The sequence below is a fragment of the Zea mays genome, chromosome 9, assembly GCF_902167145.1.
Source record: "Zea mays cultivar B73 chromosome 9, Zm-B73-REFERENCE-NAM-5.0, whole genome shotgun sequence".
In the NCBI taxonomy this organism is placed as follows: domain Eukaryota; kingdom Viridiplantae; phylum Streptophyta; class Magnoliopsida; order Poales; family Poaceae; genus Zea; species Zea mays.
Window position 1 is genome coordinate 146,130,502 of NC_050104.1, and position 14,802 is coordinate 146,145,303.

At 47.2% G+C, this 14,802-nt stretch overlaps 1 protein-coding gene across 2 annotated transcripts; it reads left to right on the forward strand.

The window, feature by feature from the left end:
* The first annotated feature begins 633 nt into the window (after positions 1-633).
* Positions 634-4,169, forward strand: LOC103639316 (cytochrome P450 88A1-like). Of its 2 annotated transcripts, XR_002265183.2 has the most exons (9): positions 634-1,073; positions 1,155-1,632; positions 1,727-1,984; positions 2,311-2,400; positions 2,472-2,550; positions 2,649-2,755; positions 3,107-3,228; positions 3,596-3,698; positions 3,777-4,142. XR_002265183.2 is itself a non-coding variant. In NM_001350736.1 (8 exons), the coding sequence occupies exons 1-8, from the start codon at positions 844-846 to the stop codon at positions 3,865-3,867; spliced, it is 1,455 nt and encodes a 484-aa protein (NP_001337665.1). In that variant the 5' UTR covers positions 757-843; the 3' UTR covers positions 3,868-4,169. The 2 variants fall into 2 exon arrangements, 1 of the variants encoding a protein (NP_001337665.1); NM_001350736.1 differs by lacking the exon at positions 3,596-3,698 and having other exon boundaries at positions 757-1,073; positions 3,777-4,169.
* Positions 4,170-14,802: the final 10,633 nt, after the last annotated feature.

Sequence of the window (14,802 nt, forward strand, 5' to 3'; positions counted from 1 at the left end):
GTGTTTAGTTTAGCTAAGAAATTCCACACGAAAACCAGAACTCTAACTAATTCTACACAAGCTCTCTGTAGACCGTTTGGTCTTAGATTCTTAGGGTCGGACCGTCCGTCGCGACAATTTTGACGTTCAACACCTTGTTATATGATTTTCTCCATGTACTCGACGATTTATATGTGCAATATAATCGTTTTCCTACACGAGCAGTCGATGATTTTAGGCGCTGATTTTATATTACGGTAAAATCAGTGCTTCCAGTGCCACTATCAAACTAGCATTGTAATCCCTGACAGTGGAAACCGTTTCTGGCGGACATACATGATGAGGAAACAACATCGCGATTCCTATAGGGTATATCCATAGAAACTTCCGTAGCGTGCATGCGAAATCATCCACGTTTTATAACGAAAGTCGTGGACTATATATTTGAGACATTTTTTGGACGGTACGGTGGAGCCAAGGAAAGCGGCACCCAACACTTAAAAAATACAAGAGAGGGCAGTCGCGTCGTGTTCATGACTTCATGATAAGATAAGATGCCGAGACGCAGATGCCATGGTAGTGCATCATGCGAGTGTTTGTCCGTTCTGTCTTTCGTTCGTACGTACTCCGTATTTCTTATACGGATGTGTCGCTCTGCATCCTTGACTCCTTGTATGTAGATAAGGAATCAAATCGATCGCGTCCGTTCAGGCGTCCTGAGAGCTAATAGAAGCGTTAACATTGCACGACGCTGGCGCTGGACATCTGTTTCCCAAGCAGCAGCAACGACGAGCACAACACAACCGTCACCACCACCGGGAACCACACTCGCTGCTACTCACTACCAGGAGAACGGGTGACAGCATGTCCGTACCGGGCTTGTGGGCAGCGGTAGCCGCCGTGGCCGTCGTGATCATCGACGCTCTCGTGCGTAGGGCCCACCGGTGGGCTTGGGAGGCTTCGCTCGGCGGCAGCAGGCGGGCACGGCTGCCTCCGGGTGACATGGGGTGGCCCGTCGTCGGCGCGATGTGGGCATTCCTCTGGGCATTCAAGTCCGGCAACCCGGACTCTTTCATCGGCTCCTTCATCCGACGGTGAGCTGCCGCCGCCATCTCCCCCTTCCGTTAATCACCTTGCCTCTACTCTAGGTGCTATGGTACTGTTGCGCCATGCAGGTTCGGGCGCACGGGCGTGTACATGACCTTCATGTTCAGCAAGCCGACGGTCCTGGTGGCCACCCCGGAAGCGTGCAAGCGGGTGCTGATGGACGACGACAGCTTCTTGGAAGGGTGGCCCAGGGCCACCGTGGCGCTTATCGGGCGCAAGTCCTTCCTCACCTTGCCCTGCGAGGAGCACCGGCGGCTGCGGAAGCTCACAGCCGCGCCCATCAACGGCTTCGACGCGCTCACCACGTACCTGGGCTTCATCGACCGGACTGTCGTGGCCACGCTGCGCGGGTGGTCGGACGCCGGCGAGATCGAGTTCCTCACGGAGCTGCGGCGGATGACGTTCAAGATCATCGTGCAGATATTCCTGACCGCCGCCGATGACGCCACGACGCTGGCGCTGGAGAGCAGCTACACCGACCTCAACTACGGGATGAGGGCCATGGCCATTAACCTTCCCGGTTTCGCCTTCCACAGGGCTTTCAAGGCATGCCCGATCTTGCAAGCAAAATATAATCAATGGAGATTATTACTTGATTTAAAAAAAGTGGACACGGCACGGGTGTGTGTGATTCTTTCAGGCTCGCAAGAAGCTGGTGTCGGTGTTGCAGGGTGTCCTGAACGAGAGGAGGGCGAGGAAACGGCTCCCCCGGTCGAGCGTAGACATGATGGACCGCCTGATTGATGCGGAGGACGAGCACGGGAGGCGGCTGGATGACGAGGAGATTATCGACATCCTCGTCATGTACCTGAACGCGGGGCATGAGTCGTCCGGGCACATCTGCATGTGGGCTACCGTGTATCTACAGAAACACCCAGAGATATTTGCAAAAGCGAAGGTATATCTTACAGCGTATGTATATATATACACGCATGACATGGTTAGTTAATATAATCACGTTTCCTATGGTACTACGTGCGCTTGAAAGTAGAGATGAATCAGAAACAAGAGAGAAAGTGTTTGATTCTGTGGTTAAATATGAGTATTAATTGATGGTTCAATTTTGAATAGATGAATATAATGATGTTTGTCGTGTGAAATTAGGTAAGTAAAAAAACCAGACAACTCTGATTTATCAACTCTCTTAATTAATTACTACATGTAGAGCTAGTTATATTTAATTAATTACTACTAACGTTCATTGTTATTGCTACATTTCATCAGGCCGAGCAAGAGGAGATCATGAGAAGCATTCCGTCTTCTCAGATGGGGCTAAGCCTGAGGGATTTCAGGAGGATGGAGTACCTCTCACAGGCACGCGGCTTCTCAAATGCTCAACGTATTTTAACCATATATTTTAACGTATTTTAACCATATTTTTAAAGGTCATCGATGAGACGCTGCGTCTAGTGAACATCTCTTACGTCTCGTTCCGTGAAGCGACCAAAGACGTCTTTGTGAATGGTACGCTTAATATTGATCCCTCTTTCTCCCGTACTGATAATTCCTTCCTAAACTACATAAAACTCAATCTTCGCCTGAACAAGCCACGCGTGCTATAGGCTACCTGATACCGAAGGGCTGGAACGTTCAGCTGTGGTACAGAAGTGTGCACATGGATCCTGAAGTTTATCGTGACTCCAAAGAGTTTAACCCATCAAGATGGGAGGTACGTGCTTCCTCCTCCGTTTCAAAGACATATTTTTCGCATTTAAACATCTTATTTGACTATTTATATTTTTAACAAGTATTATTTAGTTTGTTTTGACTTATTTTATTATTAAAGATATTTTAACTAATAGTTTTTTTATTTTATGGTTTGCAAGAAACTGAATAAGACAAGTGATCAAATATGATATGGAAAGTCAAAAAAGACCAAGGGAGTGCGTAGAAATGATCCCAATTTATTAATGTTTTGTCGCTCTGGATAATCCTAGAAGCGTCAAATGGCACGCTAATCCTAGAAGCATCGAATGAGATCTAAATGTACAGTTCCCAATGAACTATTTCCACTTTTCAGGGTTATACACCGAGAGCCGGCACATTCCTTCCTTTTGGACTTGGTACCAGATTCTGCCCTGGGAACGATCTTGCAAAGCTGGAGATCTCCGTCTTCCTCCACCATTTCCTCCTTGGTTACAAGTACGCAAACCACACAATCAAAATTATCTTTTGTTTTATTGTTTCTCCGTGTACAATTTCAGATTTAGGAGGTGTTTAAATGCACTAGCGTCAATAGTTAGCTGCTAAATTAATAAAAGACATCCATACAATCTAGCTAATAATTCAGTTATCAGCTATTTTTAACAAATTAGCTAATAATTAGCTAACTTATTCCACTAACAATATTTTAGCTAATTAACTATTAGCTCTAGTACATTCAAATACTTCCTTATTCTCAAACTTATGAGATGATAGCTTCTCTTACCGGTAGTTTATCAAAATCTTAATCTATTTTCTACAACAGAAAATCATTCGTCTAACAGAACCTATAAATTTGTACACGAAGGGGAAAAAAGGACAAATCTTACTATGAATAGCTTGGACCATGAAAAAAAGGACCGGGATAGTAAGCAGAACCCAAATTTTGTCCGGAGGACCTGTCAATTGAGGTTAAGGAAACATCGGTATTCTTTTAAAAAATATATATCCAGATAATTAAATTAATTCTTTTCTTTTGGTGCCCACAGGCTCACGAGGACAAATCCTAACTGCCGGATACGGTACCTTCCTCATCCTAGGCCGGTGGATAATTGCTTGGCAAAGATCACCAGGGTTTGAGATGAACAATATGGTGGCCTCAATCAAACTGTTTCTCCAACCCAGCAAAAAAACACTTGTTAATGCTTCTCGGTGAAAGCTTTGTCTCGTCATCACAAATAAGCTTAAGTGGTCTCCAACATATAGATGATTTGCAACATCTTCTTAGGTTTGTTCATGCAATCTCAAATACTAAGGGCCCACTTGATAGGGTTATAATTTGTAAGAAAAATAGATCAAATCCTATCTAAAGTAAGGTTTTGATGTTTAATAATTAACATGACTATTAAAAGTAATATTACTTGTTAGTGTTTGGACATAGTTCAAATGATGTGAAGTATATTTTGACTAAGGCAAAGGAATGATCCAAATGAGCAACACATCGAACAAGACATTAGAAGACATGATGAGGACGTATAGGAATATAAAAAAATTTCAAGACACAAAAAGTAAGAAGCTCGGTGAAAACATGCTAAGAAGCAAAAAGAACATGTTGCTCAGCGACACTGAATATGTCCAGTGATGCACCAAATATAATAGCGCCATGTCAAAAAGAGCTACTGCAACTGAGTACACCAAACACGTATGTGTGCATCAGATTCTGGTCATCAGATACGTCTGATGGGTTTTCGAACACGTTCAGTGGATCACCAGATACACCATCGAATAAGGTATTTAAAGAATACTAAAACATGTTTGCAAAAGTCTGAAAGGCACCGAACATATCCGGTAAAACACCGGATACTCCACTAAATAGGATACTTATTAGGCTGCTTGTAGCATGGTTGGAGAGGACTATAAAGCCCTAGACTTGTTCAGTAAACACACCAGATAAAATATTGGATTCTCATTCTACGATGGTCTGCAACCCCTAGGATCTATGACTAGATCTATAACTAGCTAACATGGACAGGTTAGACCTATTCGATGAGTTCACCAAACATATACGCTGAGTGCGTATAAATTATTTATCACTACTATGACTTTTTTTGGACTTGGTGTGCTATACCATGCTAATCGTTCAGTAAAAATCGGTACGGATTACGACCATGCTAATTATTTATAGACAACCAAGTGTTGAAAAAATCATTCGATGATAATTAACTTTGATGCTTTGCGAAATGTTAGAAGCGTGATACACAAGACAACTATGGAGTGCCCAAGCCGGTCTGACCGCTCTAGGGCTTAGCCATAGTTGAACTGACGAGTATTATCAACAACGAAGATAACGAGAAGCAATGTAGATTGAAAGACATGGTAAAAGGAAACAGTAGATGGCTTGATCGATTCGATCATGTGTTGTCAATCAGTCGGCACCTTTTATTTATATTTATAGTCGGTTTGTTTGCTCCGAAGATCACTACCGGAATCCAAGGCTTTGCCGAGTGCCTTTTGTCGGGCACTCGGCAAAGAAGGCTTTGCCGAGTGCCGCACTCGGTAAAGCTAGACTCTCGGCAACGAGGATCTTTACCGAGTGCTGGACACTCGGCACATGACGACACTCGGCAAAGACTAGTTTGCCGAGTGTCAAACACTCGGCAAAGGGGGGTCTCGGCAAAGGGACGTCAACGGCCGTCCCAAAGCTGACGGCCGTCAGCCTTTGCCGAGAGCCAGCGGCTGGCACTCGGCAAAGAGGATTCTTTGCCGAGTGTCACACATCTAGCACTCGGCAAAGACCTCTTTGCCGAGTGTCATCTCTAGACACTCGGCAAAGTATATTTTTATTTTTTTGATTTTGTCTCCCAAACTTTTTGTGGTATGTTCCTACACTATGTAGACCTACATGTATCATTTGTGGACAATTATAATAGAGATTCAATCGTTAGTAGATTTAGTTCGTTTATTTGAATTTCTTCGGAAAATTCAAATTTGAACTGCAGGTCACTCGAAACTTGGAAAACCGTGCATGAAAAAATGATATTCATGGTACTTAGCATAAGTTACGACCGATTTCAGAAGCGTACCGGAAACTTCGAGCAACATGCTCACTAAACATGGTCGTGAACTTGACATCCATGTGTTTAAAAATTGTATAAAACACAAACAAAGTCAGAAAATCATGAAACTTGTCCCCGTGTCATGATATCATATGTATAGGCTGTGATAAAAATTTTAGAGTATTTGAAGAAAGTTGTGAGACACTATGTGTAGAAACCTAAGAGGACTACACATGAAATCATAGAGTTTCAATGTGGATCTCTTAGGTTTCTACACATAGTGTCTCACAACTTTCTCCAAATACTCTAAAATTTTTATCACAGCCTATACATATGATATCATGACACGGGGACAAGTTTCATGATTTTCTGACTTTGTTTGTGTTTTATACAATTTTTAAACACGTGGATGCCAAGTTCACGACCATGTTTAGTGAGCATGTTGCTCGAAGTTTCCGGTACGCTTCTGAAATCGGTCGTAACTTATGCTAAGTACCATGAATATCATTTTTTCATGCACGGTTTTCCAAGTTTCGAGTGACCTGCAGTTCAAATTTGAATTTTCCGAATAAATTCAAATAAACGAACTAAATCTACTAGATATTGCAAACACTGTTATAATTGTCCCAAAATGATACATGTAGGTCTATATAGTTTAGAAACATACCACAAAAAGTTTGGTGCTGAAAACAAAAAAAATACAAATGTACTTTGCCGAGTGTCGAGTGGTTGACACTCGGCAAAGTAGGCTTTGCCGAGTGTCCCGGGGTGGCACTCGGCAAAGAAGTGGTAAGTAGTCTTTGCCGAGAGCCCCTGGATGACACTCGGCAAAGAAGGCCCCTTTGCCGAGTGCCGCCGATCTGGCACTCGACAAACCATATTTTAAAAATAAAAAAAAATCTTTGCCGAGTGCCGCATCGCGGGCACTCGGCAAAGAACATAAACTTAGCCAATCCGACGGCTTCTCCTTCTTCTCTCTCACTCACGCTCACTCGCTGCACGCCGCCGACCCCGCGCCCGCGCCCACCCTCGCCGCCGGCCACGCGCCGCCCCCGGCCCTGCGCCCGCTCGCCCGCGCGCCCGCGCCGCCCGTGCTCGCCGCGCGCCGTCCACGACCGCCGACGACCCCGCGCCGACGACCTCCACGTCGTCGACCGCCCACGACCTCCACGCCGTCACGTCCGTTCGCCGTCGTGCACCGTCCACGCCGAGCAAATAGGTATAAACTAATTTTCACATTTTAGTTGCTAAATATTGTCAAATAAATGTATATGTGTGGTTGTGTATTGTGATTGTGTATTGTGAAATAGAATTAGGTTTTTTGTGTGTGATTGTGTATTGTGAAATAGAGTTAGGTTTTTAGTCCTCACTTTGCATGCGTTAGGTAAGTCTTCTAATTGTTTATGTGGTTATTTAGGCATTAATGTATATGTGTGGATATGTATATGTGTGGATGTCAGCCATCGTGCTGCTACTTATATTTACAGGCTTTGAAAACCTCCCCGTGCAGGGGAGGTGCTGCCGGATTTTTTTGTTGATAGGCTTTGGTTAAATATGTTATAGGATGGAGGACCGTGAGTGGATGTACACGGCCCGTAGAGGAAGGAACGATGTCACTACTGAATGGATTAGAAAGACCGATGATTTCGTGGAACGGGCATATGGCGAAGCTGCTAAAGGAGCGAGTCTAGTCCCATGCCCGTGCAGCAAATGTGACAACCGGAAAAGAAAACCAAAGAAGACCATGGTAGAACATATTTGGAAGAATGGATTTACGCCGGGCTATACTCGGTGGATATTTCATGGTGAAGCGCATCGTACGAGAGAGGAGGTGCTGAGACAACGTGTCGAGGATTATGACGCGGATGCGGGGGTAGCGGATATGTTGAACGACTATCAGGAGGCACAGTACACGGGAGGATGTATGGATGACGAGCCAGAGCCGACTGCAAAGGCGTTCTACGACATGTTCGACGCGGCACAGAAGCCCCTTCACGGCCAGACAAAGGTTTCTCAACTGGATGCCATTGGGCGTGTAATGGCGTTCAAGTCGCAGTACAACATGAGTAGAGATGCATTCAATGGCTTGTTGACGATTATTGGGAGTCTGCTTCCGGATAATCACGTTCTGCCAAAGAGCATGTACGAGGCACAGAAACTACTTCGTGCACTCAAGATGACGTATGAGCAGATTCATGCTTGTCCGAAGGGCTGCGTGCTATTTAGGAAAGAATACGCGGAGGCAAAGTACTGTCCCAAGTGTAATTCGTCTAGGTTTATAGAGGTAGACTCTGGTGATGGACATAAGAGGCAGCTCGACATCCCCTTGACAATCCTACGACACCTTCCGTTCGTACCGAGGATCCAGCGTCTGTACATGACAGAGGAATCCGCGAAACAGATGACTTGGCACAAAAATGGAAAACGATACAATCCTGACAAGATGGTGCACGCATCAGATGGTGAAGCATGGAAACACTTTGATGACATTCACCGTGAGAAAGCCGAAGAGGCTCGTAATGTACGTGTTGCGTTGGCCACAGATGGGTTCAATCCCTATGGAATGAGCGTTGCCCCGTACACATGTTGGCCCGTGTTTGTTATCCCAATCAATCTCCCCCCTGGTGTGTGCTTTCAAAGGCAGAATATATTCGTGTCGTTGATAATTCCCGGACACCCGGGGAACAAAATGGGCGTGTACATGGAGCCTTTGATCGATGAATTGGTACGTGCCTGGGAGAAAGGGGTATGGACGTTTGACCGAGCTACGAAGACAAACTTCAGAATGCATGTTTGGTACCAGTACTCCATGCATGACTTACCGGCCTATGGGCTATTCTGTGCCTGGTGTGTTCACGGTAAGTTCCCATGCCCAGTTTGCAAGGAAGCTCTCAGGTTCATTTGGTTGAAAAAGGGTGGCAAATATTCGTCCTTCGATAAACATCGACAATTTCTTCCTGCTAACCATCCATTCCGCCTAGACATCAAGAACTTTACGAAAGGTGTCGTAGTTACAGACCGCCCACCTGCAGCGATGACTGGTGCCGAAATTCGTCAACAGATAGATGGGCTCGTGGCCAATACAGAAGGTGGTTTTGTGGGATATGGTGAGCAGCATATGTGGACACATAAGTCTGGCTTGACTCGGCTCCCCTATTATGACGACCTGCTCCTTCCACACAACATTGACGTGATGCACACTAAAAAGAATGTTGCCGAGGCACTGTGGGCAACAATTATGGACATTCCTGATAAGTCAAAGGATAATGTGAAGGCAAGAGTGGATCTGACAGCGTTATGTGATAGACCAAAACTAGAGATGAAGCCGCCAAGTGGCGGAAAGACATGGAGAAGGCCTAAGGCCGATTTCGCCCTAAGCAGGGCCCAGAGGAAGGAAGTACTTCAGTGGATCAAGATGTTGATGTTCCCTGATGGTTATGCATCTAACCTGAGTAGGGGGGTGAACTTATCTACTATGCGAGTCTTAGGGATGAAGAGTCATGACTTCCACATATGGATTGAACGGATTCTTCCTGCGATGGTTCGAGGCTATGTCCCTGAGCATGTCTGGCTAGCGCTTTCAGAGTTGAGCTATTTCTTTCGTCAGCTTTGTGCAAAAGAGTTGTCTCGGACCGTTGTTGCAGACTTGGAAAGATTGGCCCCCGTGTTACTGTGTAAGCTTGAGAAGATATTTCCACCCGGCTTTTTCAATCCAATGCAGCATTTGATTCTTCATCTCCCCTATGAGGCACGAATGGGGGGCCCGTGCAGGGACGTTGGTGCTATCCAATCGAGAGATGTCTAAAGACTATTCGAAAGAAATGTAGAAATAAATGCAAAATCGAGGCTTCCATTGCAGAGGCCAACTCGGAAGCGCAAGTGGCTCGACCACCAAGACCCTGAATCATGAAGAGTGGCGACATATCATGCTATACGTATTGACCAACCTTGAAGAGGTGACGCCATACATGGAACAATTTCTTCATGAATTCTGGCGTCGATCAAGGGACCCCACTCCACAGGAATATGACGCTCTTCTTAGAAAGGGTGCGAGAAATGGGTTGCCCGATTTCATTTCCTGGTTCAAACGTAAGGTACATGCTTAGTTTGTAAAAGAGATACGTCTTTGAACTCAATTTAGCGTCTTTTAACTTGCGAATACTTGCAGGGCCAAAGAGATCCGTCTATGAGTGCCGAGTTGAGACAAGTAGCCAACGGCTTTGCTTATAGGGTCAAGAAATATTCTGGGTATGACGTCAATGGATACCGTTTTCGCACAACACACTACGACCAAAGTCGGCCCAATCGGAAAACAACGTGTTCTGGAGTCTTTACGCCGGGCCTTGACAATGTCGATTATTTTGGACGAATTGAAGAAATATATGAGCTCAATTTTTATGGTTCCAAACCTCTTACTCCAGTGATATTCAAATGTCATTGGTTTGACCCTCAAGTGACGAGACGGACACATTCTAATCTTGGGATAGTCGAAATTCGACAAGATTCCACCTTAGCAGGAGACGATGTCTATATCGTGGCCCAACAGGCCACACAAGTGTATTATCTCCCATATGTGTGTCAAACGAAAGAACATCTTAAGGGTTGGGATGTTGTGTATAAGGTATCGCCGCATGGGAGGTTACCTGTTCCTAACGATGAAGATTACAACTTAGACCCGGACACATATGATGGAGAGTTCTTCCAAGAAGATGGGCTAGAAGGGCGATTTGAGATAGACTTAACAGAAGCTATCGGAATGGACGTAGATATTGAAATGGTTGTTGATGAGGAGGATGATGAGGTGCAAAATGATAATGACTTAGTAATCCTTGAAGGCAATGATGAGGTTGCGTCTTCCGATGGTGTTGAGATTGAAATGCTTGATAGTGATGATGAGAGTTATGATCCGGCTAACCCTGACACATATGAAGATTATTTTTAATCGATGTAATGCTATATGACTTTTTATTTCGCACCTGTTTTTTAATACATCTTTTTATATGTGCTTATTTGTTTACTCTTAATTGCAGGTTGTTGGATAATATGGTGGGCGGTTTCCTGAGGAGGAGGAGGGGGAGGAGGAGTAGGACGGCGGACGATGCAGAGCAGGCAGCGCAGCAGCACGAGGCAGAGCAGGCAGCGCAGCAGCAGGCGGCGCCTCAGGACGACGACGACCAGCAGCAGGACGCCTCAGGTTCAGGCGGCTCTAGTTCGAGGAGCATCTACCTGCGAGGCCCCGTGAGTCTCCCGCCGCGTCCCATACTTCGGGACAGACGACCGTTGATTCGGCCGGAAGGGGAGAGGTATGTAACTTTATGTTCTTCATTCTTGTTCATATTATGTGTTCAAAATCATAATATAAACTAATACTTTTTATTTATCACTTGGACAGGTCTTGGACGGTTTTGGATTATGCTGGGGGTCATCGTCGCCCCCCCCAACAACATCCTCGGCCTGCTGTGCAGGGAACACTTCCCTGGACTTGTGGAGTACGCCGGAGTGACGGGCCCAGCCTTCACCTTCGACCACTACGCCGTCGCCCCCGATGCAGTAGACCGGGACGGCAGGGAATTCAATAACAAGGCGGAGCGGGTGAAGCAAGAGCTGTGGGTAAGTCTTAGTATAATATAAAATATGTCGCATTCGTTGCAAATTCTTGAAATAATGTATGGATACATCGTTTTTGTATGCAGGATTTCTTCAGATGCGATGCTGGATACGAGGCTAGGGCGGATGTGGTGGCCACCACGTGCTGTAAGAAGCTCGTCGTGGACATGCACTATGAGGCCCGCATCCAGGCCATCATCACCTACCACGACTCCGTCCTTGGGGAGAAGGTGACCAAACCTCAAGCCCGAACCATGTCGTTGACCAGGGAGCAGTACCTGCAGGTAAAGTCATGCATGTTTGGTACCAGGGAGTAGTACCAGGGAGCAGTACCTGCAGGTAAAGTCATGCATGTCTGATATGCACTTTATGTGTTTACTTTGCAGGTGATTCCACATTGGTGCGCCGCACATCCTCTGTGCTGGGAGCAGATGGTGGATAGGTGGTGTTCGGCTGAGTGGGACGAGGCGCACACAGCTAGCCGGGAACGACGTTTGCAGATGCAAGGCCCCTCGCACCACCAAGGCAGCCGGAGCCTGGGCCAATATGCCGAAGCATGGGTACGCCACCTTTTTTATTTAGATATATAGCACTAAGTTAGATATTATTTCTAACTATCTCGTTGGTTTTCGTTGCAGTCGGCGTCACATGGTGGCAGGCCTTGTTCCACCTTCTCGGCCTATGCTATGGCCCATAAGGGTAAGGCGACGTCCGACGTCACCTACAACCCGGATGATGGGCCCGAGGCCTACACCAACCCCGCCGTCTACAGCCGCCTCCATGACTACACCGCCATGGCGCAGGAGGTCCATGGCCCAGACTATGATCCGAGCACCGAGCCTATCGACCCCGATGTGCTCATGAGGGTCGGAGGAGGCAAGAGACATGGGCGGTACTGGATTGCCGACGGGGCAATCGACTCGTCCTCCACTCCCACTCTGTCTCAGGTGAGAGCAAGGAGCACGGGCTCGAGCCCAGCCATTCGACCTCGGCACGACAGCTCACAGCATCGCATACAGCAACTCGAGGTTAGTGCTTCTATAACTCGTCCTTCCTTTAGTTATATATCTAGTCTTTGAGTTACTATAACGTTGGCTTGTAATATTACAGACCCAACTAGAAGAGATGGAGGCGAGGATAATGGCGGAGCGGGCGGCGGCTGATCAGAGGATGGCGGAGATGTTCCAGTACATGCAGAGCCTTGGCGCCGCACAGGGCATCGCTCCGCCACCTCCATTGTTCCCCCCAGTTGACCCTACTCTCTTCCACACTCCTGTGAGTATCAAAATTGTAGTTAGATGTTTGTAATGCATCTGGTATAACACATGCTATCTCTTCTCTGTGCAGGGGCAATCTGGGGCGGCATCCAACAACCCTCCGGAAGGGTTCAGCCCAACGCAGCCCCGGCCAAACCGCCCACCTCCATGAGTCATTGTTTTAGACTTCAGAACTTATGTATAATACTTATGTTTCTGTTTGATACTTATGTGAGAGCTTGCGACGTTTGAGACTTATGTTTGTGTTTAATACTTGTGTTGAACACTTATGTTTGTGATGGATATTTATGTTTGTGGTGACGGTTTTATGTTTGTGTTGGCTATTTATGTCTGTGATGATATCTGTGATGTATATATGTGATATCTTCTATTTGTGTGGATGGAAAACAAAAAACAAATAAAAAAGGTACATACTGGTCACTTTGCCGAGTGTAACACTCGGCAAAGAGCCTCTTTGCCGAGTGTCTGGGTCATAACACTCGGCAAAGAGCACAGACCTGGGCACCGGCTTAGGTTCTTTGCCGAGTGTTATGTCGCTGGCACTCGGCAAAGAGGTCGGCTTTGCCGAGTGCCAATTGGGACACTCGGCAAAGAGCCTGACATGGGGACCCTCCCTGGCGGGCTCTTTGCTGAGCGTCCCAACTGGCACTCGGCAAAGCCGACCTCTTTGCCGAGTGCTGCCAGGAAGACACTCGGCAAAGTTATCTTCGTTGCCGAGTGTCACCGTTGACACTCGGCAAAGCCGCCGTCTCCGTCAACCGGCGCCGTAATGGTCGCTTTTCTTTGCCGAGTGCTCCCTGACACTCGGCAAAGATATTTGCCGAGTGCCCGAGAAAAAGTACTCGGCAAAGAAGTCTTTGCCGATGCACTGTTTGCCGAGTGCTACACTCGGCAAAGCCTTTGCCGAGTGTTTTTAAGGCTTCGCCGAGTGCTTCCGGCACTCGGCGAAGCTATTGATTCCGGTAGTGGATACAAAATTTGGACTGAATCTTATATAAATTTCTTATATTGAAATCTCATTTCCTATTCAGTCAACCGTGCTAGCATGCAAATATACGTTTTCCAATCCTTCTTAGGGTGCTAGCTTATTTTAGCTTATTTATAATCCTAAAGTGATATTTTGTCCTCCACCTTTCCACCATAATCTATAATATTCTATTAAAAATCTAACTTAGGCGCCTAGCGATACCATGGCTACGCCCCACACTCTCTCTAACCGTAAGATCGTCTCTCCCACCCACGTCTGTGCGATCGTCTCCCCCACTCTTCTACCTCTCATATCTCCATGCTGCCCGCCTCGTCCACCCCAAACCCCCACAATGCCCAACGTGAAGAGCCCCCTCCCCCTCGCCCCTGCAAACGCAGCATCGCCTACGCTCGCCCCAGCCCCGATGACGTCGATGCCATCCTCACCCTCAAGCGACGCCATCCACTGTGGCCTCCATCGTCACGCCAAGGGAGGCGCCTGCCCCTACTGCCGAAGCGGCATCCCTTCCCCTTCTCGTCGACTTTTCATTCTCCACTGTGTTCTCTCCTCTGACTCCTCGCTTCCTCCCGTTTGTGGCCTGAGTCCAAGTGACTTGTTGTCGATGTTGTGCGCCTCGGAGAAGAGAAGGAGGTGGTCGCTGCACCGACCTCGCGCCACCCCTGCCTGCCCCCCTGCACCGATCGGTACAACCACCTCCCTCGATTTGATTGGTTCGATCTATGGAACTAGGGATACCCAGATCACAACCCTAAAGTGCCTAAACGCTTGAGTAAGAAAGGGTCATAACCAAACACGCTCCCAACCTTATGAAGGCATAAGGGACCTAAGTCACGACTCACCTAAGGCCAACCTCAGACGGGAGGGGTAGTCACGGCTCGTCCGAGGCCACCCCCAAGCGAGAGACGCAGTCACGACTCGCCCCAGGTCAACCCCGGGCGGGGGACGCTGTCACAACTCGCCCGAGGCTAACCCTAGGCTAGAGACACAATCAGTGAGACGCAGTCACAACTTGCCCGAGGCCAACCTCGGGCGGGAGATCTAGTCATGACTCGCCCGAGGCCAACGCCAGGCGGGAGACACAGTCACGACTCGTCCGAGGCCAACTTCGACCGGGACACGTAGTCACGACTCCCCCGAGGCTACCCCT